This window comes from Pan troglodytes, chromosome 3 (genome assembly GCF_028858775.2).
Source record: "Pan troglodytes isolate AG18354 chromosome 3, NHGRI_mPanTro3-v2.0_pri, whole genome shotgun sequence".
In the NCBI taxonomy this organism is placed as follows: domain Eukaryota; kingdom Metazoa; phylum Chordata; class Mammalia; order Primates; family Hominidae; genus Pan; species Pan troglodytes.
In genome coordinates, this window is record NC_072401.2 from 102,555,807 (window position 1) to 102,578,797 (window position 22,991).

Below are 22,991 nucleotides of genomic sequence, written 5' to 3' on the forward strand. Positions count from 1 at the left end.
TATAATCCTTTGGGTATATACCCAGTAATGGGATTGCTGGGTCAAATGGTATTTCTGGTTCTAGATCCTTGAGCAATCGCCACACTGTCTTCCACAATGGTTGAACTAATTTACACTCCCACCAACAGCGTAAAAGCGTTCCTATTTCTCCACATCCTCTCCAGCATCCATTTCCTGACTTTTTAATGATCGCCATTCTAACTGGCATGAGATGGTATCTTATTGTGGTTTTGATTTGCATTTCTCTAATGACCAGTGATGATGAGCATTTTTTCATTGTTTTTTGGCCACATAAATGTCTTCTTTTGAGAAAGAAACTACCACCCTGATTAGTCAGTAACCATCAACATCGAGGCAAGATCCTCCACCAGCAAAAAGATTATGACTAGCTGAAGGCTCAGATGATCATGAGCATTGTTTAGCAATGAAGTATTTTCTGATTAAGGTATGTACATTTGTTTTTTTTTTGATACAATGCTATTGTACACTTAATAGACTACAGTATAGTGTAAACATAACTTCTATATGCACTGGGACACCAAAAAAATAATGACTTGCTTTATTGCAATATTTGCTTCATTGTGGTGGTCTAGAATCAAACCCTTAACATCCCCAAGGTACACCTGTATATGTATACATATCTATTTCACATTTATTTACTCACTTATTCATTTATTTATATTTTCATTTTATAAATGCTAGTGAGCCTTTCATTTATATTAAAGAAGTAATACAAACATTATAAATAAATCAAACACGTGGACTGATAAATCCTAGCATTATGATGCAAACGTGTTCCAGAGAGCAAGTTCTCTATTCTTACCTGTAGAAGTATGAACACCCCCTGACTGTGTTGTGAGTGAAATGTTCCTGAGTCTTCTCATTTCCAAAATCTTCCAGGGGGTCTGACCACAGGATATCACACATAGGTCCATATGCAGGTGGTTCTTTGAATCGGTCTAACTAAGAAAAATAGAAGACAGAGAGCAAAATACTAATCTTTGGAAACTTAGAATTCTGACAATACAAGAAACAAGCACTGTGCAGAACCCATCCTCTTCTCCCCAGCTACAGCTCAGGGTGAAATGTCCTCTACCTCTCTCTCTCTTCCTGTCCTTCTTCCTACTCGTTTTCCTATCCTTCATCTGTCTCCAATTTTCTTTCCAGCTTCCTTCTGATGAGATCATTTAGTATCTATCTTCATCTAACCCTTTACCTCCCTCTTGCCTCTATTATCTCTAGATTTCGCAGTTTCTCGTTTCTCCTATTCTACATTTTATCCTTCTCTCCTTACTTACTTTATCTATCCAAATGTTTTTGTCATGACCAGTTATTATGACTCTACCCCTGTTTCATTTATTGAGAATTACTTTCTTTGGGAAAATTCCTATTACTGCCTCTATTAAACTGTGATTTAGAAGTTGGGATGGAAAACAACTCCTAGTTTTCATGCTTATGTTATTTTTTTATATTTAAGAACATGATTTTGAGAAAAGATGGCTTTTACTTTAAAAGTAGCCACTTGCTATATGATATTTTGGATACTACTTCATTATGGGCTATCTAGGTTTCTAATGATAAACTACAAGCCTCCTGTAGTTGATCTTAGTGGGTACAAATATGAGTTATGATAAGCAGTAAAATAAACTCAACTTTAGCGGGTCATTCTTCAGTTCACAGTTCTAAGCTTTATAATTTTACCTGAAGCCTCCATATGAAATCAATTTTCCAGCCATAAATGTTTAGTGAAGTCACATTTCAATTTTAAAAGGTGCATTTAGAAGGCATATTAGAAATATCATCACTGGAAATAACATATCACGATCAATTTTAAACACTTTAGTTTATCCTGATTTAACTGCAATTAAAGGATCTTTGGTGAATCAGCAGATATTATAAAGGCTCTTGAATAAAAGCATGCAATAGCTTTGAAAATCTATTAAGAATTGATATTCTTCATATTGATATTTTTAAAAATCCAATGAAGACAAGTGAACATATTTTGCTTACAATCAATCAAATTGTCTATTTTTTTTTCTGGGACATACAAGATGTAAGTAATGGTTTTGTTGCACACTACTTTTTCTTAGTATCTATAGAGAATGAGGCAATATTTTACGTTTTCAATACCCAATGAAAAACTTCAATAAAACAAGACTACATTTCAACCATTATGTTAGCCACAAAATATTCATTGCAAACTTAAACTTGTTTAAGAGATTTAAATAATTTATGCTTTTGGAACAATACATTCAAGAAAAATAATACTTGTCCCTAAAAATACAGAACTTATTTCTGAAAAACAATAACTTATTAAGGGTAGGACAGTAGAGGAGGGGAAAGTTTCTGATTAATATGAATCCCCAACTGAAGGTCTGCAAAGCTACCAGAATATAACATTTATTCTGGAAAAAGTATACAGTGCATTCTAAAAGTTAATATAATTGACAGTAAAAATAAACAAATACAAAAAAACTTGAATTGATATATGGCAAGATAAAAACTTAAAAATCATTTTCTGGCCATGTGCAGAGCTTAATGATATGTATGAAAATTGAATATAATATCTAAAATATCCTGGGAAGTAAGTCCTAGGGATATTAGGTGATATTTTAAAAAATCTACTTAATTTATGATGTGAAGTTTATTTACTTAAAAAAATCCATCAGATTACAGAATAAGCTAGTTACATTCATGCAGAAAGAAACATTTCTGTTTTTGAGACGGAGTCTCCCTGTGTCACTCAGGCTGGAGTGCAGTGGCACGATCTCGGCTTACAGCAACCTCCACCTCCCGGGTTCAAGAAATTCTCCTGCCTCAGACTCCTGAGTAGCTGGGATTACAGGCGCGCGCCACCATGCCTGGCTAATTTTTGTATTTTCAGTAGAGATGGGGTTTCAACATGTTGGTCAAACTGGGTCTCGAACTCCTGACCTCATGATCCACTTGCCTCGGCCTCCCAAAGTGCTGGGATTACAGGCGTGAGGCACCACGCTTGGCCCAGAAAGAAACAATTTTATACTGAACCAGCATCACATCTCTACTGTACTTTAAATATAGAGCAAAGCCCAATGCTCTATGCTCTATAGAAGTGTGAAATAGTGTCTTGCAAAAATGGACACAAAGACACAGAGCAGGAAACAAGGTTTATTTATTGTGCTTTCGCTTGAATTTTAAAATAAAAAGCACGCATTTTCTTTCCAGTAGGAAAGTAAACACATTATTTTTATACTTGAACACTTGAACCTCAATGATAGGAAGAACTTGAATGTTTTATTTTACCTGAAAATAATTTTTCTCTAAAAACTAATGAACTTTAAAAGAATATTGAGTTCATGGTAGCAGAGACTTATGGTATGAAAATACATTCACAATTTACTAAAGTATTTCCTCAAAACCATGAGTTTCATTAACAAAAGTATTAAAGAAACACTACAAATGAGAGCTATATGAAAATGGTTATTCATTTTGTAGTAGAGGTTTACAACCTTTTTGCTGGTGATTGCGTCTTAAACAAAATAATACAATAGCCTTATCCTTTCTATTTATTCTCTACAGTATAGAACTCTATTCAGTGTATCAGTTTTGTTCAAATAATGAAAACACTATTTTGAGGGAAGTTTTCACTAATCCCCCTTTGAAGGAGGACACTTAGTAAGTTTCTCATCTTCCATCCAAGGCCATGAAATTTGATCAAGGCAAGAGAATAAAACATAAATGCATGTCTTTCATGCCCATCATTTGCTAACAGAAACTCCTATACTTATTTGTAATTTGACCTTTTTCATTTTCCAAACCTATTTCAATAAGTGGTTATCAGGTTAATATGATACATGGATACATGAATAGATAAAATATTTGCCTTCCTTCTCCACTGAACACAATGGGAAAACACTGTTTACTAATTTAATAACTTATGGCAGCTGATAGAATTAACTTGCAAATGTTCATCATATAGACTTCTCAGACTTAGCAATCAAGTTTCCAAACTCAGAAGAAATGGAAAAAAACAATTAAATGGCAATCAATCAAACAAGTGACACCAAGGGAGTCTTTGTATGAATGCCCCTAATGATAAGCAAGATCTAGAATTTGAACTGTGCCCATGGTTATTCTTAAGTGAACCTATAACTTAAGAAATAAATTCTGTACACCTTGAGATTAGTGCATCACTTATTTGAAGCCAAAGTCTACCTATCATACATTAGGCTTAAATATATACTGAGTAGTATGTATCTTTAGAAGAAATCTCAGCAAAATTCCAATCTTTATAGCTCAAATACAGTAATTTAGAACAATGTGACCAATTTATTCTTGCTAAAATTACTGGTGAGAATAATAATAAAAGGTTAGAATTATTTTCACCCCTCTGTTCTATGGGATAAGTACAAGTGTATTTTCTTAGGTCTCTAAAAGTAGAGGAAAGAAGATAAATACAGTTTTCAACTGTTTATAATTCCTCCAGAAAAAATTTGGCTTAGATTTCCTAGATAGAAAGCTTAATGGTGGGCACAAATTTTCAATAACATATGTTATAAATATCAATGTGAAGAAATTATCATACTTTAAAATAATTCCAAGTAATATTATTTTAAAATGACCTAAGAAAACATTTACATCACTTTCTCTCTTTGGTCCGATTTTGGCACCAAGAAAAATACACTGCGATTTTTTATTACTCTCTATCTTTTACCTTACATCGTTGCAATCAGAGTTAGAAACAAAACCAAAGAAATAAAAGATTGTCTATCTATTGTACTACATAAAACTATCCCATGTTACTAGATTTACTCAAGAAAGAGACACAATCCACTTCCACATTCAATGTAACTCATCTTTTCGCTGGTTTAAACAACTGTTAATAGCCAATGCTAAACTGGAGTATTTCTTAAAAACTTCTTACAAATACTTCTTAAAAAGTCCAGTTTTTCACTCGGCCACTCAGTAAAATTAATAAAATATTATCATTGTCCTTGTTAGATTGCTACTTAAAAGTCTCAAGTTGTAACAAATAGATTTTTAAAAAACCATAAAATGAGCACAGTTTAATGGTTATGTTATGATATTTTCCCAAGGGCAAAGCAACATTTCTAGCATAACACATCATGAATATACAACGGATTGTTTGAAAAAAGCCAAATGGAAATGATAAGGCATATTTTTTTTAGAGGTCAAATATTTTATATTTCCAAAGACACATGTCAGATGGTAAGACCAACCCTGAGGTTGTAGAGATAAAAATTCTTCCAAGTATAAACATATCTCTCCTTTCTAGATAAAAATTTAACACAAAGGAGAGATTCATGACCACTTTAAATTATTTGAACTCAAAAGCATAAAGTCAGTGATAAAGGCAGGGTAATTAATGTCTTCTATTTATTACTGTAGCGCACAAAATGATTAGACTTGGAAAATAACAAAACTTACTTTTCTGATATCATCTAAAGTGTTAATCTCTGGAGACAAACCACCATGTACACACAGGAACTGTTGGTTCATCAGGGCAGCCAGGGGAAGGCAGTCAAAGGCATCCATACAGGCATCATATACGCGTTCTGAATACTTTATTTTACCTTTTAGAAGTGATTAAAAGAATACTTATGATTTATAGGCAGGATCATTTCACTGAAATAGTTTTGGTTTTTTGAGAAGTTTTCTTGCTAGGACCGTATTATTAACATAAAGGCACATACTGCAAAATTCCAAAACATAATTAAGATTTTCTGAAAGTAACATATTAATCTTTTGTATCTAGTATTTCCTGTTTTTGTCATTCATTAATTCATACTTTATAATTTTCATAACGTTTTGTATAGCAAGAGAATTTTTATATACATTCTGGCTATTTATCTGCAGATGTCTCACCAAAAAAATGTACATGAACAACTGGAAGACCAATAGAAAAACAGCCATAAAGCTGCTTGATATTCCTTAATGATTTTGTAGAAAAGCAGATGGCAAGACATTTCCTAAAGCTGTTTCTATCTTACTGCACATTGCTTTTCCCATGACTCATATCCAATGTTTTAAGAGGAGAAGTCTTTATGCTCCATTGAATATAAGACTAAATGAAAGAGAAAAATATTGATATGTATAGAGAGATTCCCTGCTCTTCCATTTAACTGTATTTATATATAAAACAAAAATGTAAGGTTTTATACCTTTGTAAGATTCAGTGAATAATAAGAAAAATTGTAAGGAGGAAAAAGAAATTGAAAAAAGCACTCCACACTCCTAGTGTCTATGTCTAAAGAATGACATCATCTTCAGTTTTATAAGATTCACTAGAAGCTAGTATTCATTTATTGGGTCCAAAACAGAGGCATAGGGTTGAATTTGCCCTCCATTTGCGTTTTTTGAGTAATGTGAGATTAATGAGTAGAATTATTGTTCCAAACAGTAGTATCCCTAAATCACTTGTTTCTTAGGATAAATTATATCAAATCTTAATTCAAATTCTTCAATCACTTTACAAAGAAGTTCTAATTTAAAAAGAAATTCTGAATTCTCATAAATGTCCATGCTTAGAAAGAAATATAGGATAATATGAAAGAGTGTCACTTTAAGTCTTTGACTTGAGGCAATAGATTATATTGTATGTATCTTATTATTGATTAAAATTACTTTTTAGCACATATAGTGTTAAAGGAAGGAGGGTGAAGTATACTTACATTCTTGTTTAAATGTGAAATACTCTGTTAGATGTCTACATTCATGATTTCCACGAAGTAAAAACAGTGTTTTGGGGTAGAGAATTTTCAAGGCCCACAAATACAGCACACACTGAGAAAAATAAAAATAATATAAAAATAAATATTTTTCCTTAATACTTATGCATTTCATTGCTCACATATCATAAAGACATGAATAAAATGTATTACCATGACCAAAAGTCCCCCAAAAGGCTGGAACTTAGTAGAGAAGACATTGACAATCAAATAGGAAACATTACTTTGGTAAAAAGCCAAGGTCCATCTACACCTAAAACATACATACAGGCACTGAGGATCATATACCACAAGAAAACAATGGATTACATATGGTCAACAGAAGGAGAATTATGTGACCTGAGGAGAGTGGGAGTTTAAAAAAAAATGGAAGGGAAGAAACTTAACTAAAATATACTAGAAATAAAAATATACTGGTTTAAAAAGATGAGAAGAAATACTGCTATGTGTAGTGAGATTCCCTGACCTTCAATTTAATTAAATAGATACATAAATCAAAAACTTCAGATTTATATACCAAAGACACTGACAGAAAAGACAAGATGTTGGGAGAGAAGAAGGCAGGGAGCTAGAGATGGGGAAAAGTAATAGAAAATACAGACGCAGTTCAAGTTAGGCTGAGCTTGTCAATGCTTTGCCTCCTCATTTTGTCGTACATTATCTTTCCAATTTTTCCATTTCTGTTACCTGATTTTTAAAAATAATTAGCTTTACAAAGAGAAGTGACTTTATTTTACTTATTAATCATTAATCATATTGTACTAAAAGCTACAGGATACATTTGATATACCTTAAAATTCTCAACTTAGTTACTTGGGCATTGCAGTCTGTAAAAATGATGGTCAATTATGCATTCACCAACTTGGGGATACATCTACATTTGACACAGCCTTCCTGGAATGAGCATTAAGTCAACTGGAATATTCAAGTATTAACATCAGTAATTTGTTATCGTCAACTGACATTTGTTAAGAATCCATAGGGAACAGAAAATCAGGCTTTGAAAAACAAGTATGCCCTTTTATCCTCGTAAAACCTGTATTCCCAAAGTGAAGCTAAGAAGATATAAAAACTACAAAAATATTGAGACAAGTCTAATTCTGGTTACTAAAATCTGAAATCAAAATCAATGAGATTTATACATTAATAATTGGCTTTCCAATACAGTAGATATCCTGGATAATATCTATAGGGAAAAGCTGCTGACAATTTATTTGTAGTACTACTTGTAAAGAGTAATCATCTCTCTTAGCTTATATGATAATTTATGAAATGAGTGAGAACTAATTATGTTTGACTATACAGCCCAAGTTTTGGAGAAAATACTAATTATCAGAACAAATGTTTATTATTTTGTTGTTCAAGCAAGATATTATCTCTATGTAATTATGATTGAAATAAACAATAGGTTGACATTAAATTATATGTTACTTTAAGTTTCTAATTACCACTTTCTGATTATAGTTATTAGCTAAAGTTCATGTGACTAATGATATTAATACGTCTGAAAAGTTGACCAAATGGCCTGTACAAGCGATCCTTAAAGCATCATGATCTGTTGATGTATGTAACGTTTCCTGTTACCTCAGTGAGTAGTCCGGTAGCTTAATGAGTCTCTGCTACAGATCGGGTTTTATAGCTGTACTTACATGTTTCAATAAAAAGAGTTTGTATTACTCAAGCTTGTCTCACATTTCAGGGAAGATATTCATAAACTATTATTAATGTCAATGGGAGGACTGTCCCCAATTTTAAATGTCTAAGGCTATACCTTAATCTGAAAGTAATACATGTATTTTTCCAAATTGGTCGTTAATTTAGGATGTCTAGTTTGGAATATGAATGGATATGAAAACTCCTTTAAAAATACATTTGCATGTTGAAATTGCTATTTTGAATATATTTCATTTATATGCTGGGGGAGAGAATACATGTTCTGAAGGCACTTAGGCTACTTTTTTAAAGTTTTTTTTTCTTTAAGAAAAGTATAATATATCCAGTGAAACGTCCATAACTCAAATCACAGATTAATTAATTTTTACACAAATCCCATGAAACCACTACCCAGATCCAGTTACATTTCAGCATTCAGATGGCTCCTTTCAGCCTCCTCTTAGTCAATATTCTTTTGGAAATGTCATTATAATTCTGACTTCTTTAGATTAGTTTTGCCTGTAACAATTTGTTTTAAGGCAAAGTTCTACCTCTCCAATTAAAATCTAAACTGGAACTTCGTAACCCCACTCAAATACCACTAAAGGAATCACATTCTAGGACCCACATTTTCTTTTTTTGCTATCTGTTAAAGACCTTTTTCTGACATTAGCATGTGGCTTTATCCCGTCCAGTCTTAATTACCATAGTTCTTTCATAACTGAAACCTCAAAGCGGGATATATAAATGCACGATGCTAAATATTTCTATCCTATATATTTACACCTTTTAAATGATGCAACATACATGTAATATCCCTGATTATTTAATGGATGTAAAGTACCTAGTATATGACAGGAGTTGAGGAAATATTAGTTCCTTTTCTGTAAATGAAGAAGGAAAGAAAGGAGGGAGGGAGGCAGAGAAAGGAAGGAAGGAAGGAAGGAAGGGAGGGAGGAAGGGAGGGAGAGAGGGAGGGGAGAGAAACAGGGAGACAGAATGAGAAATAGAAGGCAGAGAGAGAGAGAGACAGAGAGAGAGAGAGAATATAACTCAATTTCTAAATTCTTGGCTCAAAATACCCTAAAAATAAGTCTTCTTTTCACATTTTATTTCCTTCTCCCCTGTAACAAGAATAAAATATCTTCCCAAACATTGACTAAAACCACAAAGGCAGCCAATATGGAAGAAGTGGCATGGTAAATGAAAGGGCAAGGGTGGACTGGAGGTGGAGCCCTGCCAGCATTCTCCCTCAACATCTGGTGGGAGAGAGCTGCCAAGGACAACACTGTCTTGCCGGCAACTATTTTACCATCTAAAGCTCTAACATTCTGAAGAACTGAAGATCTTCAGCAAATCATAACCTGATAGTTTTTTAAAAAAGGGAAGTCTCTTGTAAAAAAAAATCACAATCAATGAAAGCAGTGAAATACAATTAGTTAATTGTTTATTTTTGTCTATGTGGTATCAGATGGCTAACTTGAATCAAATTTTCAGTGAATTAATTGGTTAAGGTAGAAACAAAGGGCTGTGTTACACTGGCCTTTTCTGCATGGTGAGATGTAAATGAGGTGAGCTAATCACTTCAACTGGACCGCTATTGTCTTTCTATTCTGACTCTTAATTAAACAAATATTTACACTTTAAGGTTAGTTTAGGTTACTCAATATGAAAGATGGAGCATCCTCTATTTTTAAAATTAATTTTTGCCACAGACATAGCTTTCTCCTGTTTAATTTTCTCCTATCTTCCCCAATGAAGCAGCACTAAGAATATAATTTTCTTTGTTAATTGGTTCACTGATAATAATAGTGCAATAATTTACTTTGTAATTTATGCTTTTAATGATAAGTAGTCTTGAAAATTGCATAGAGAAGTAAAGAAGGATGTAAAAGAGGAAGCAAGGAAGTAAAAAAGAAAATGGACAGCTTTAGGTACATATTAATCAGCTCTTTAAAGTAACTACTCGTACTGTGAAACATTCCAATCAAAAGTGCTGCCTCTCGATCATCAAACTAAGTAAAGGATTTGCATCAGTTGGGAAAAGATCCAAACTCCTGAAATATCAAATGTAGCTCCTTTAAGACATCACTTGCCTGGTCTGACAAGCATGTAGACAGGCAGCAGTGGAAGAGCAATGCACTATATAGACGACTGGCTACAGGGAGACAGCCAGGCAATTTCTTCCTCATGTCTGTGGCATTACTCTGTCACCTAACATCTCTTGTTGTGCCACTTGCTTGTTATTCTCAGGCAGAAGCATGGAACATTGTCTGGTTTGCTGTGGTTCATTCTGGTCTACGAATTCACAGCTAATAAACACAACACCTCTTCACACTTAAACTTGCTTGAGGCCTGGAGTTGAGATCTGGATCTAAGTTGAGAAGCCAGCTCAAGGCAGTGTAGTGCAAAACGGCTAGAAAGGGAGTTTGAGGAAGTGAATAGAAGGAAATAGCTGTGCATGCCTCTGTTTGCAATTCTAAGTTTTTCCTTGTGTTCTCAGAGAAACACACTCAGCCACAGACCTATATATACACATATGCTTGATCAAAGAGATTAGGTACTGTAATGCAATCATCGGCAAGAGCAGTATTTGGTGTAAGACAAATTATTACTCAAAACAAAATTACCTCTTTCATCACTACTCAAAAGCTTGCTTGTCTTATTTGGGCTAACTTTGTGGGAAATGATTTCTAATTTTGGCAAAAGGAGAAGACTGGGGTGGGGGTAATGCATAAAATGAGCTGTGTGTACTGCCCAGAGCACATTACCTAGTGCTTATAAATATACCCAGCAGAGACTGTTTGAAATCTGAAATTATCCTTCAAAGCTGACTTGGTAAAAGTTAAACTGAAGTGCTCCCCTTTGCCCAGAGGATAGCCAAAGGAGAATACCTGCAGTGGAGCCCTGAATTATTGAGATGAATTGAGATCCTTTTGAAGCCTGTTAGGATAATACACGCTGGAAAACTGAGCTCTTATTTTAGGATTTTTCTTAAAACAACAGTATCATATTCACAGAGAACATTTTATATCTAATGCTTTGATCTTCAGATTATATAGATAGGGAGAAGGCTGTGTGTATGTTTGTTCATGCATGGGTGAATATAATAGTGTGTACCAGTTTCTGCATTATTGATTTTTTTTTTCGTGGTGCTTTGTGGTACATGTAATGAATATACTATGGCAAAGGCCTGGGGTTAGTGGAAGAACACAGGCTTTGAATCCCAGCACTGCCATTTACCACGTGTGACCCCCGAGCCTCAGTTACTGCACTCATAAAAGGAACGTATTTACATGTTCCTTGCAAAACTGTCAAGAATAAATGAGGTCATTCAAACCATTGAAACAACAGCATTTACAACATGCTAACAATGTCAGTTTCCTTAATCCACAATAAAAAATCCTTAAAGTATTTTCAGTAGGTACATTTTATATAAATGTCCATGCTATTTTACATACGATATCAATGAGCCATTCCAAAGCCTCTCAAAGGTCACAGTCTAATCAAAATGGAACATTTCACATGAGTCATTTTGTCATTTTTGTATGTATGTGGCAAGTCCCTGGGTTGTAGTCTCAGACTCTTGAAGTTTAATTAAGGAGCTGTTTTTGAAGATGAGGACTCCAATACATGCATCTTAGAACTTTTAAATGCCCCATAATTCCTACACTTCATATGTCACCAACATCCAGTTTGATCCTTTGCTTGAATTTCAAAAGGAGCATACTAAACAAAACATAGCAAATTTCATAGTTCAAATATCTAGATTAATTGTAGACTTTAAAAAAATCTGCTGAGGAACAAATTAGTAAACTGCTTCTTGACGTCTTTTTTTCTTTTTTTTCCTTTTTTTTTTTTCTTTAAGATGGAGTCTTGCTCTGTCGCTAGGCTGGAGTGCAGTGGCATGATCTCGGCTCACTGCAACCTCCGCCTCCTGGGTTCAAGCGATTCTCCTGCCTCAGCCTCTGGAGTAGCTGGGACTACAGGCGCATGCCACCATGCCCAGCTAACTTTTGTATTTTTAGTAAAGATGGAGTTTCACCATGTTGGCCAGGATGGTCTGGATCTCTTGCCCTCGTGATCTGTTTGCCTCAGACTCCCAAAGTGCTGAGATTACAGGTTGAGCCACCACACCCGGCAACATCTTTACTTAAAAAAAAAAAAAAAAAAAAAAAAAAAAGAATTCTAAAATGCTCTAATTAGAAAAAGTTTAGAAAATTTCAGGTGGTTTGAGGACAGAGATTCAGAAGCCTGCACTCTTCAAGAAAAAAAACAAAAAACAAACAAAAAAGGTAAATAAAGAACAATAAGATTAAAGAATATTATCCAAAGATGGAGTTGGTGGCACAAAGAAGGAAAAGTCCAACTATGCCAGCTGTTACTCAAGCCACACATGATGTAGTATTGTACTTTATTATAAAATTAATAAGCAAGTGTTGTGACCTTTGATTACCTTTAGAAAGATAGGAAGTTGTGAAAAGTCACAAATGTTATAATAAAAAAAAATTTCCAACGTAGCACAACATCATTTGACTGACAAAAATAATCACTCCAACATGATAGTCTTGGGATTTCCTCACTTAGAATGCAAGCTTCAAGGAAAGTAGGATGCCTATTTCATTCATCCTGAAAAACTTTATTAGGAGTGCTACAAATGTTAAATGAATAAGATGAATTTAAGAGTTACTAAAATAATTTTTAAAATATTCACTTAGATTCTACATAACCCAGGCCAGAATACAGGTTTGCACACTTTGTAACCTGAGCACTTCGGGAGGTCAGGGTGGGAGAATTGCTGGAGCTAAGGAGATGGAGACCAGCCTGGGGAACTTCGTAAGACCCTGTGTCTACTAAAAAGAAAAATTAACTGGGCATGGTGGTGTGTGCCTGTAGTCCCAGCTACTTGGGAGGCTGAGGTGGGAGGATCACTTGAGACAAGTAGATTGAAGCTGCAGTGAGCTATGACTGTGCCACTGCAGAGAATGACGCTACAGTGAGCTATGACTGTGCTACTGCATTGTAGCCTGGGTGACAGAGGGAGACCCTGTCTCATTTAAAAGAGAGAAAGAGAGAAAGAGAAAGAAAGAAGAAAGAAAGAAAGAAAGAAAGAGAAAGAAAGAAAGAAAGAAAACATTCTATATAACCCTAATTCAAGGAGAAGAGCAGAAATCCTTGTCCTCCCATTGCTGTTTATTGCCTACCACAGTCTTCCTTAATCCTGGCCACATACGAAATCACCTATGGCCATATCAGCAAACTGTGGCTCAAGGGATACAAGTTGAAGGAATTGGGCCATTTCTGGGAAACGTCCTTAAACAAGAAGATATACCCTTCTCTTTCTCCCTTTCCTCCTTGTTGAATATTATGTGGAGAAATGATGATTGAAGCTGATGTAGCCATCTTGGGTTACTAGTTTGTCTGTGGAATGAAGCCATGAAAATCAGAGCAAGAAAGCAGATGGAGCCTAGGCCCTGGCACCACGCTGTGCCACACCAGTCTTGGATTGCTGTCTATGGGCTTTTACACACAGAAAAATATCTATCTTGTCTAAACCACCATTATGTAGGGGTTTTGTTTTGTTGTTGTTAATCCTGGCAGACACCAGTCCTAATGTGATATAAAGGTCTTACAAAATTAGTACTCAATTGCTTTTCCATCAGTTAAGCTGGTCAGGCTGGCCCGAAGAACAAAAAAACAAGGTTAGCAGAGTTCACTAATTTCTTCCTCTGTACTTTTGCTCACTTTAATTTCCTTCCTAGCTAAAACTTACTTGTTCTTTGATTCAGTCTTCCCAAAACATGTGTGCTCTCAATATTCTTTCACTTTTCTCTAATCCAATCACACTTACTATTTTGTATCTCCTTTATCACAAGGTTTTAATAATCCATTTAAATTACTGACCTCTGGATAATCACATATTCCAGGCTTCTGATTCTAAACAGATTTTTATGGTTCTGTTTTGCAACGTAGATTTAGGTTTCCAGAGAGCAAGAATGTATGTTACATTTCTTTAAATTCCTCACAGTCCGATTCATGGTGCATATACATTTTATATGCTTGACCATACTTGTTTATCAAATGGAGGAAATACCAAGAATTTAACTTCTCTTTTGGGATTTATATACCATCACCACTCCTTCTTCCCTCATCATCACCAGGAATAATTAAGAAATCTGTGATCTTTAAATGCAGACGGTATTATTATGTTGGCGGAAATACATATATGTCTACATAAACTTTTCTGTGTCTGCGTGTAGTCAGTGACTAAAGGTGAATTAAATAACCGAAAAATAAAACTGATATAATTGTATAAACAAAAGCTGTTTAAGGATGACATGCTTTTCAACCTTAAATATCCCTTTAGCAAATAAAACACTGAAATAAAAATTTTGAAATACAGAATGTTTTTCTATGATTATTATGAATATATGATGTTGGTGTGAGACAATAATGTTGATTTCTCTCTTTAATTAAGAATAATCATTTTCCTTTTTAATGATCTCTTTTGATAGCCTATGTCAGCTACTATACATGAGGTCTGATTCTTTAAAACTTATTCAATTTCAAACCATTTCTTTCAATAAATTATTTATTAACACACCGTGTTAGGCACCAGGAAGAACAAAGATATGAATAAAACAAGGTCTCTGCCTTTATTTTGAATGTAGTTTTACTTACCTAAAGCAGACGCAGATGGGAGGCTGTGGAAGAACCTCTATTCAAAGGTTATCTGTTTTGTTTTAATTAATGAGTTTGACAAATTACCCTAGTTAGATGACAGGTGCCAAAAAAGACAAAATACAGCAGCTGTAAGTGTACTCACACATACACAACCACAGAGAGACACATGCAGTTTGCTATCAATTTACAAAGGTAAGTTACTGTCTCACAATTATAAGGCATAAACATGCAAATACATTCCTGCTTATTTGATCAACATTGACTAGTTCTTTCAATGGAAAATGGAATTATTTATTATAAAGCAAAACGTAATTTTTGAAAATTTGCAAATATATAAAATGTACAGAAGGCAAAATCTTACTATTTACCATTTTTTGGCATCTCTATTAAAAAATATGGGAATCACGCCGGGCATGGTGGATCACGCCTGTAATCCCAACACTTTGGCAGGCCGAGGTGGGCGGATCATCTGAGGTCAGGAGTTTGAGATTAGCCTGGCCAACATGGTGAAACTCCATCTCTACTAAAAATACAAAAATTAACTGGGCATGGTGGTGGGCGCGTGTAATCCCAGCTACTCAGGAGGCTGAGGCAGGAAAATGGCTTGAACCCAGAAGGCAGAGGTTCTGCTCACTAGCAGAGATCACGCCACTGCACTCCAGCCTGGGCGACAGAGCGAGACTCCGTCTCAAAAACAAACAAACAAAAAACACATGGGAATCAACTGAAAATATAATATGTAATATCCTATGAGTTAAGTGAATTAAATTTCATTGTTAGAGGTTTCCATAAGGCAATAACATTTACTGCTTTTATTTTTTGAGATACTGTTAATCCATAACTGAACAGCAAAGAAGACATGATGTAGACTTACTTCAATACTGAAGTACCCTCTGTCAACATAGTCCCCTAAGAAGAGGTAGCGAGTGTTGGCAGGAGATCCCCCGACTTCAAAGAGCTTCATCAAATCAAAGAATTGTCCATGAATGTCCCCACAAACTGAAAGAAACAAAATTCATTTTATGGTCATATTATGTTAGGACTTTGAATTAAATAATAAAATTACAAAATTTTAGAGCCAGAATTAATTTCAAGTTTATCTGAGCCAAAACATTCTTTTGCAGAACAAGAAGTACGACAGAAAAGCTAAGTATTTTGCTCAAGTTTCCAAATTTAATTAGTGGCAAACTTGGCTCTAATGTCTGAGTCCACTAGTATATAGATTAACTAAAAAAAAAAAAAAAGAAGAAGAAGAGAATAATAACAATAATGGCTATCATTGTGCACTTAAAAATTCTTTATGAGATGCTGCCAGGATGTTTACACACATTTTTTAATGTAACCCTAAAAATGCCATGAGATATGTTTTCATTTTGCAGGTAAAAGATGACACCAAAGAATGGTTCAGGAATTTGGCATAATCTATGTACAACTGAGGTCTGAATACATGGCCACTACACATTACTGCCTCCTGAAGAGAAAGAAATGTAGATATGTATCATAAAACCTGCATTTCACTGAATCTAGAATGTTATCCATTGTAAGACACATCATTAGTTTACGTACCACTAAGGCAAAAAAAAAAAAAAAAAAAAAACCTCCAATTAAACTTAAATTATAAAGGAGCATTTTTACAAAATGTTAAAGTGAAAAAACTACAATTATTAAAAGCTGTGACACATAATACAAAAAAATTACTGGGAATTGGTATTTCTTAACATTCTCACTTTCTCTTTTAAACCAACTTTCTTGGAAGAGCTATTTTGTCTCTTTTAAAAACTCACTTATTTAATACTTATTTCGTTTCTACTTTCAGAACTCTAAAAATAATATTTTTATCTCTGTTATACAGATAATGAAATAATATAGCTTAGAGAGGTTATGTGGCTTGGTAGGGTCACTCCTAAAAATAAATGACCCAGGGCTTAAATTCAGATTCACCTGATCCAAAGCTTTTCCTGTCAGCCACCACATTATGGTATCTTTGATATTTTTATGTATTTATACTAATATATATGTGTGTATGTGTATATATATTGTGTAATATTTTAAAAATTTTGTGCTTGAATGGTGAACATGATGTGGCTGCTTCTGCAACACTAAGAGTTACACAGAATGAATGCATTCGTGAATAAGAAATCAGGAAGCCAAAAGTAGATCTTAACACATTATATCCTGCAATTACAAGCAAGTTATTAAAATGTTTTAAATTTTATTTCCTTACTTGACAAAAGATCATAGAAAAAAAGAGTCAAGTGGGTTCAATGATGAAATAATTATACAACAATGAAATAAAAAGGTTACATGCTATAAATTCCTGTCTTTACTGTCAAGAATTAGCTACTAAGAACCCACAGCACTATAAGCATGAAGTAGGTACAGGTGGATTCCATTTTAGAATGTCTGCACTTGGTAATCTTAAATACTAACAAAATGGCTGTAAATAACAAGGATCTTTAACAACTAATGCATTCCTTTGGTAGACTCCAATCATATAGCTTCTCCCCTCTCTTGAGCATGAGATACACAGTAGAAACACCAGAAACATATTCTTCCGTTTTTGAAAAAATATGTTTTAAAACATAGTTTATAAATAATGTTTTTATTCTTAGAGCTGAGCAAATAAATCCATATTCTGAGGCATTGAGAAGTTGGTTTGTGAGAGACATATGTGCTTTCTTGTAATCATATGTGATATCTAAACCAAGGGGGAATAAATAGAGAACACTGGATGGGATGGTCCAAGCATTGCCAGGCATGTATGCCAGTACCTGCTCTGGGGACTTCCACAGCTATAATTGGAGCTGTAAAAACTAATATAAATAGTAAAACACTTCTTAAAACTTTTATATATTTTATATATGTGTGTATATATAATAAGATATGAGCATAATAATTTTAAAAATATCCATCTTAAAAACTTAATTAGCACATTTTTGTTACCGAATTTTTAAATAGGCAAGGATAAAGCTTATTAGCTAACAAGTAATAATATAATTACTCTTCTACCTATGTATCTATTGAAATTATAGTTGGTATGGATTACTTAGCACAAGCACCACTTTCTCTCAAATTGTAGGAAACTTTATATCTGTCATACATATGACATGTTTCAAACCAAAAATTACAAAACAGAAAATATATGGCTGGAAACCATGCCTTCACGTGCCCTCCATTAGGTTTGGAAGTTGAAGGAAGGAACTTCAAGGAAACAAATTATGAAGCAAGACATTTCCTTGCAACTAATTTTATGCAGCCCTTCACATGTCAATGGGTGTGACGCTGACACTTTGTATAGCCCATGTCTTGCTACTGGCTCTCTCCCTCTCCTTGCTGCCTAACAGAGAGGTGAGGGTCAAACATTTGTAAGTTAAGCTCAGGGACAACAGGAAGCCAAGTGAGGGGCTAAGACATAGGCTTCAGACATTATTTGGAATCTCTATGGCAAGTTTAACAGTCATATTTTAGGCTGTTATTAAAACATCCCCAAGACAAAATGGTTAATCAAAGGCATTAGAGGCGGTGTGGGGTATCATTTAAAGGCCTAGTCTCTGGATCCACACTACTGAGGCTCCAACCCTTGCTGTATTACTTACTATCTGAGTGAACTTGGACAATTTACTCAACTTCTCTGAGCTTCAAATGTATTTATCTATGAAATGGGGGTGATACTGGTACCTTACATTATTGGGCTATTGTAAGAATTAAATGTGTTAATATCGTAACAAGCTTAGAAGAGTTTCTGGAGTCTAATAAGAATTTAACAGATGCTGTATCAAAATGGCATTTCAAAATGGCTGTATTTAAAATGTCAAGGTCCCAGAGAGAATAGAACTCTGGTGCTTGGAGGTGGGGGGAATAAGGAGTGGAAGGCATTCTGGAGACATTCTAAAGCATCTTCTTCCTTTCTCTCCCCTTCTAGCTTCTTGTATCTTTTTTACTCTTCCATTTTAATTCCTGGCCATGTCTGAAGATTCAAGGATAATTGATTTTTACCTCTGTATATGTAAATGACATAAATACCAAGACATTAATTTAGGTTGTAAACTGCGGGTTAGGCATTAAGCAGTTATAGCCACTAACATACAACTGAAGCATAATCTGGCAGCCAGAACGAAAAAAAAAAATGTCTCTAGACAATGCAAACATTATAAGGATATTTTTTCTTTTGCTTAAGTATAGAAGTACATTATCATGAATTTAGTTTTACAAAAACAAAATTAATGTCTTCTTCCTGGTCTATAATAACTTTGTGATAAGAGATAATCTCAATGATTTACAATATCACTGCAATAATTGGATTTTGGCTTGATGATATAAAATAGAAAAAAGTAATTGCTGTAAACTCTGCAGGGAAAACAAAATACCCTGAAATCTAGCTACACATATCATCACACTGTCACTGACTTTACCTTAGAATAGCCATAGGTCTGCTATAGAAAGACCACCTATCATAATGTTCAGTAAAGGAAAATGACGTGCATATAATCATAGAAAAATTCAAAGCCCAACAAAATAGTAACTCAAAATAAAACATAATGGAAAAAATGGAGGTATTTTCTTCCTCGAATTTTCATAGGCTACCTTCCTTTCATCCATAAAGTCTCACATACACGTCACATGCTCAGTAAGGTCTTTCTTGACCATCCTGTACAAAGGAGCAAACTCCCTCCACTATCGTCCTTTACTTTCTTCACAGTAATTATGCCACAATTAGCATTATCTAATTGATTTATTTGCATGCTTGTTTCTTCTCTGATTCTTCCCACTGAAATATAACCACTGCTAAGCTGGACAACTTGTCAGTCTTGTCCGCCGTATCCCCAGTGCCTAGACACTTGTGTGCCCAGGAGGCACACAAGAAACACCTGCTGTGCTAGGATTATTCTATTGGGCCTACGCTATGCTTAATTTGAAAATCCTCAACTAAGAGGCCAGAGATTTTGAGATACCCTTGTGATTGATAGAGATTGACAAGTTTGTGGAGTTTGCTTTGATGGAAACCAAAGGCCTTCAACTTATCTGAGATTGTGCTTATTTTAAGCCTTTAAGTCACAGGTTTCAATACAGTGTGCAGCAAGTCTGGGGTAGAATGTGGAACCTCCACACATCTTATGGTTGTTTTCCCACCTAACTCTACATCAGAACCACTTGGAGAGGTTTTGAAACTACAGACTTATTGGCCCTGAATCAGAATCTCCAGAGATGCTGATTCACTAACAAGCTCTTGTATCTATCCTTACCTATTCAGTATGACTAAATACACCTATGCTTTTGAGCCTCTCATAGCACACACAGCCTTCATTCTGTGTACTAGTATGGTCCCCCTCACAGGGGCTATGTGTGGAGGAGATGAACACTGGAAAGGCAACCTCTTTCATTGCTCATTCTAGGTTGCTGTGAGATTAGGACTTCACTATTATATGAAAGAATCATAAGTGATTGATGGCATCTAGGAAGGAGGGATGAACCTAAGAAGGCTGATAACACCACATGTCTTTGGGTATTTCATTGTATTTATTGCTCAGGCCTTGGATATTTCAGCTGTAAGATAAGGGATTTATCCTTAAGTCCTATTATCTCATTCACCATTTTGATATCAAATTTCAGGAAGAAAGTGGTCAACATACTAAAGTATCCAGGAGGTACCCAAAAGGATGGAGGGTGGGCCCATGACATCACACAGAGTAAAGGCTTGCCTGGCTATAATATTCACTTACTATTGGTCCCCATCCTCCATCTTCTTGGTTACCCAAGATACTGGTGTCCAAAGAGCAGCACAATATGCCAATGCCAACTGATAATACAAGCTGTCTGCTTGGTTGCTCAGGGCCCCCAAATCCTCAGGAGGCTAGGTCCTTTTTTCTTCTACTTTACTTGGCCTTGACAGCACTTCTTGAACAACCAGGCTCTGACAATTTTTTTGCCCTTAAGGCAAGTTCACACTTAAATGCTTCCCACATTCTCCTGGCTTCCCATTATTTGCTTCCTATTCCTAACTAGAATGCTGGTGGGTGGGGTACCCAAATACTTATGATGTTTAAAAAGCATCAAAAACATAGATGCACAATACAAGTATATAAAACACTCCTAGCGCTCTATGAAAATATCCATTCATCTGGCTGAATATTCCAAAAATTTTATTATGTCTTCAGCAGGTTATTAACAGAACTGTATATACTTACGTCAGAAATTTAGAGAGTTATAGCATTTAACAAAATGAACACATTAAATATATTGAAATAAAACATAAGTTTATTTTTCTGGAGCATTACTATTCATATCTGTTAGCAACCTGATATGACACAAATATTGATGGTTATTTTCCCTGTGAGAAATAACCTGTCATTTGTTTTGTACTGGAAAAGTAAGAACTATCAGATACACTGAGCTGTTTAATCTATTTGGTGCAATTAATCTAATATAATCTATCTTGGTAATTTCCCTAAGTCGGGTCACTCAGCAGTTCTGAATATGGCTAATCTAAACAAACGGTGGCAAGAGTGGCCAATATCCTGTGATGTTTATACACTATCACTTATCTCTTTCTATCAGAAAATACATATCTTCTGCCTAAATAATCAACTACTAATTAAGGCCTAAGCAAACAATTACTTTTGCGTAACTGCCTTTTAATATTGCTTCCTTCCCTCCATTAGCCCATTTTAAGCAAAACTTTATGGGAAATAATTTTCACAAAGGAGTGGTGCCAAAGACTTTTGATCTAAGTTGAAGCATTTTGAGGTTTGAAATAGGAACAGAAAAATAACATGTAGAAAGTATTTGTCTTTATTTCTTAGGGAAAGGAAGAGCTTCCCCCCACCCCAATATCACTGTTGGAAAGCTATAAAGCTTTGAAATCACAGGCATGGGGGTTCAAGTACATACAAACAAAACATAAATATTAACATGTGTGTCTATGTGTGTGTATAAAGCCACCCACCACAAAGGAGGAATTCAGAGACTAATGGGTGGTGTGGTAGTTCAGGAGTCATTAAACAGAAGTTCAGGACTTTACTCACTATAGATTACAGCAAAGTAGTGCTGATGAGAGAAAAATAAGAACCAAGGGCAGTGACAAGGGACTCTTTGTAGTTAGCTGAGTAAGCTCTTGCAATACACAAACTGAACAATGAATCAGTCACAGGGCGAGTCTAAGAATCCCTAAAACCAGTGTGCTTCTAAGTAGAGAAGATAACAGCCAGCATATTGAGGACAAAGAGGCCTTTGAGAATAGAATCTTGGCAAAGGAGAGAGGACAAGTCAGAAAGATAAACATGACCAGAACCAAGCATTTGCCTTGGATCTTCTATCCAGAGAGATGCTGGTAGCTCTTTAATGAGAAGGGATAGGTGTTCAAAACAAGAACCAATCTTGTTTTATATAAGTGTTAGGTATGCAAGTCTAAATAAATTTAGCAAATCTACAAATAAATATATATTATAATTTGATTATTTTTTCAAAGAATTATATTGTTTCTAAGTTCATACTGGCAATTAAATTATTGCATTAGAGAATGTAAACCAAAGTAGATAATGCTGAACACCTTAGGGTAAGGTTTCACTATAAGAGCTATACAAATAATAGCTTGAAAAGAACTCTGATACAGCTGTCACCCTGAATAGAAGATACAAAACTAATGTAATATAAAATATACATTTTCACATAAAATTACTCAACAATATCTTTCACTTAGTGCAAAGACTTACACATTTGGTCCTATTTACTTGCCTGTATGAAAGGGAAATCCGTTAAAGAACATCATTGGGTCAACTTGTTAACAATGAGCAAAACTTTTATAATATCATATAATTTCATGTTAAAGTTTACGAAAATTAGGTTGTCTGGGGACAGAGGAGTATGTTGTTAAAAACTGTGAAACAATAAATTTACAAACTGCAAATGAAAACTAGATTTTTAATGTAT

The 22,991-nt window shown here is 34.7% G+C and overlaps 1 protein-coding gene across 4 annotated transcripts in view; it reads right to left on the bottom strand.

Moving 5' to 3' along the window:
• The window catches only part of PPP3CA (protein phosphatase 3 catalytic subunit alpha), a 323,016-nt gene that overhangs the window by 69,404 nt on the left and 230,621 nt on the right, over nucleotides 1-22,991 (bottom strand). For all 4 annotated transcript variants that reach the window (XM_016951921.4, XM_016951920.4, XM_054683227.2 and 1 more), the window contains exons 3-6: nucleotides 15,940-16,064; nucleotides 6,672-6,783; nucleotides 5,428-5,573; nucleotides 824-963 (exon numbers count right to left, since the gene is read on the bottom strand). In XM_016951921.4, the coding sequence (XP_016807410.1) occupies nucleotides 824-963; nucleotides 5,428-5,573; nucleotides 6,672-6,783; nucleotides 15,940-16,064 (523 nt within the window). The remainder of the gene's footprint in view (nucleotides 1-823; nucleotides 964-5,427; nucleotides 5,574-6,671; nucleotides 6,784-15,939; nucleotides 16,065-22,991) is intronic.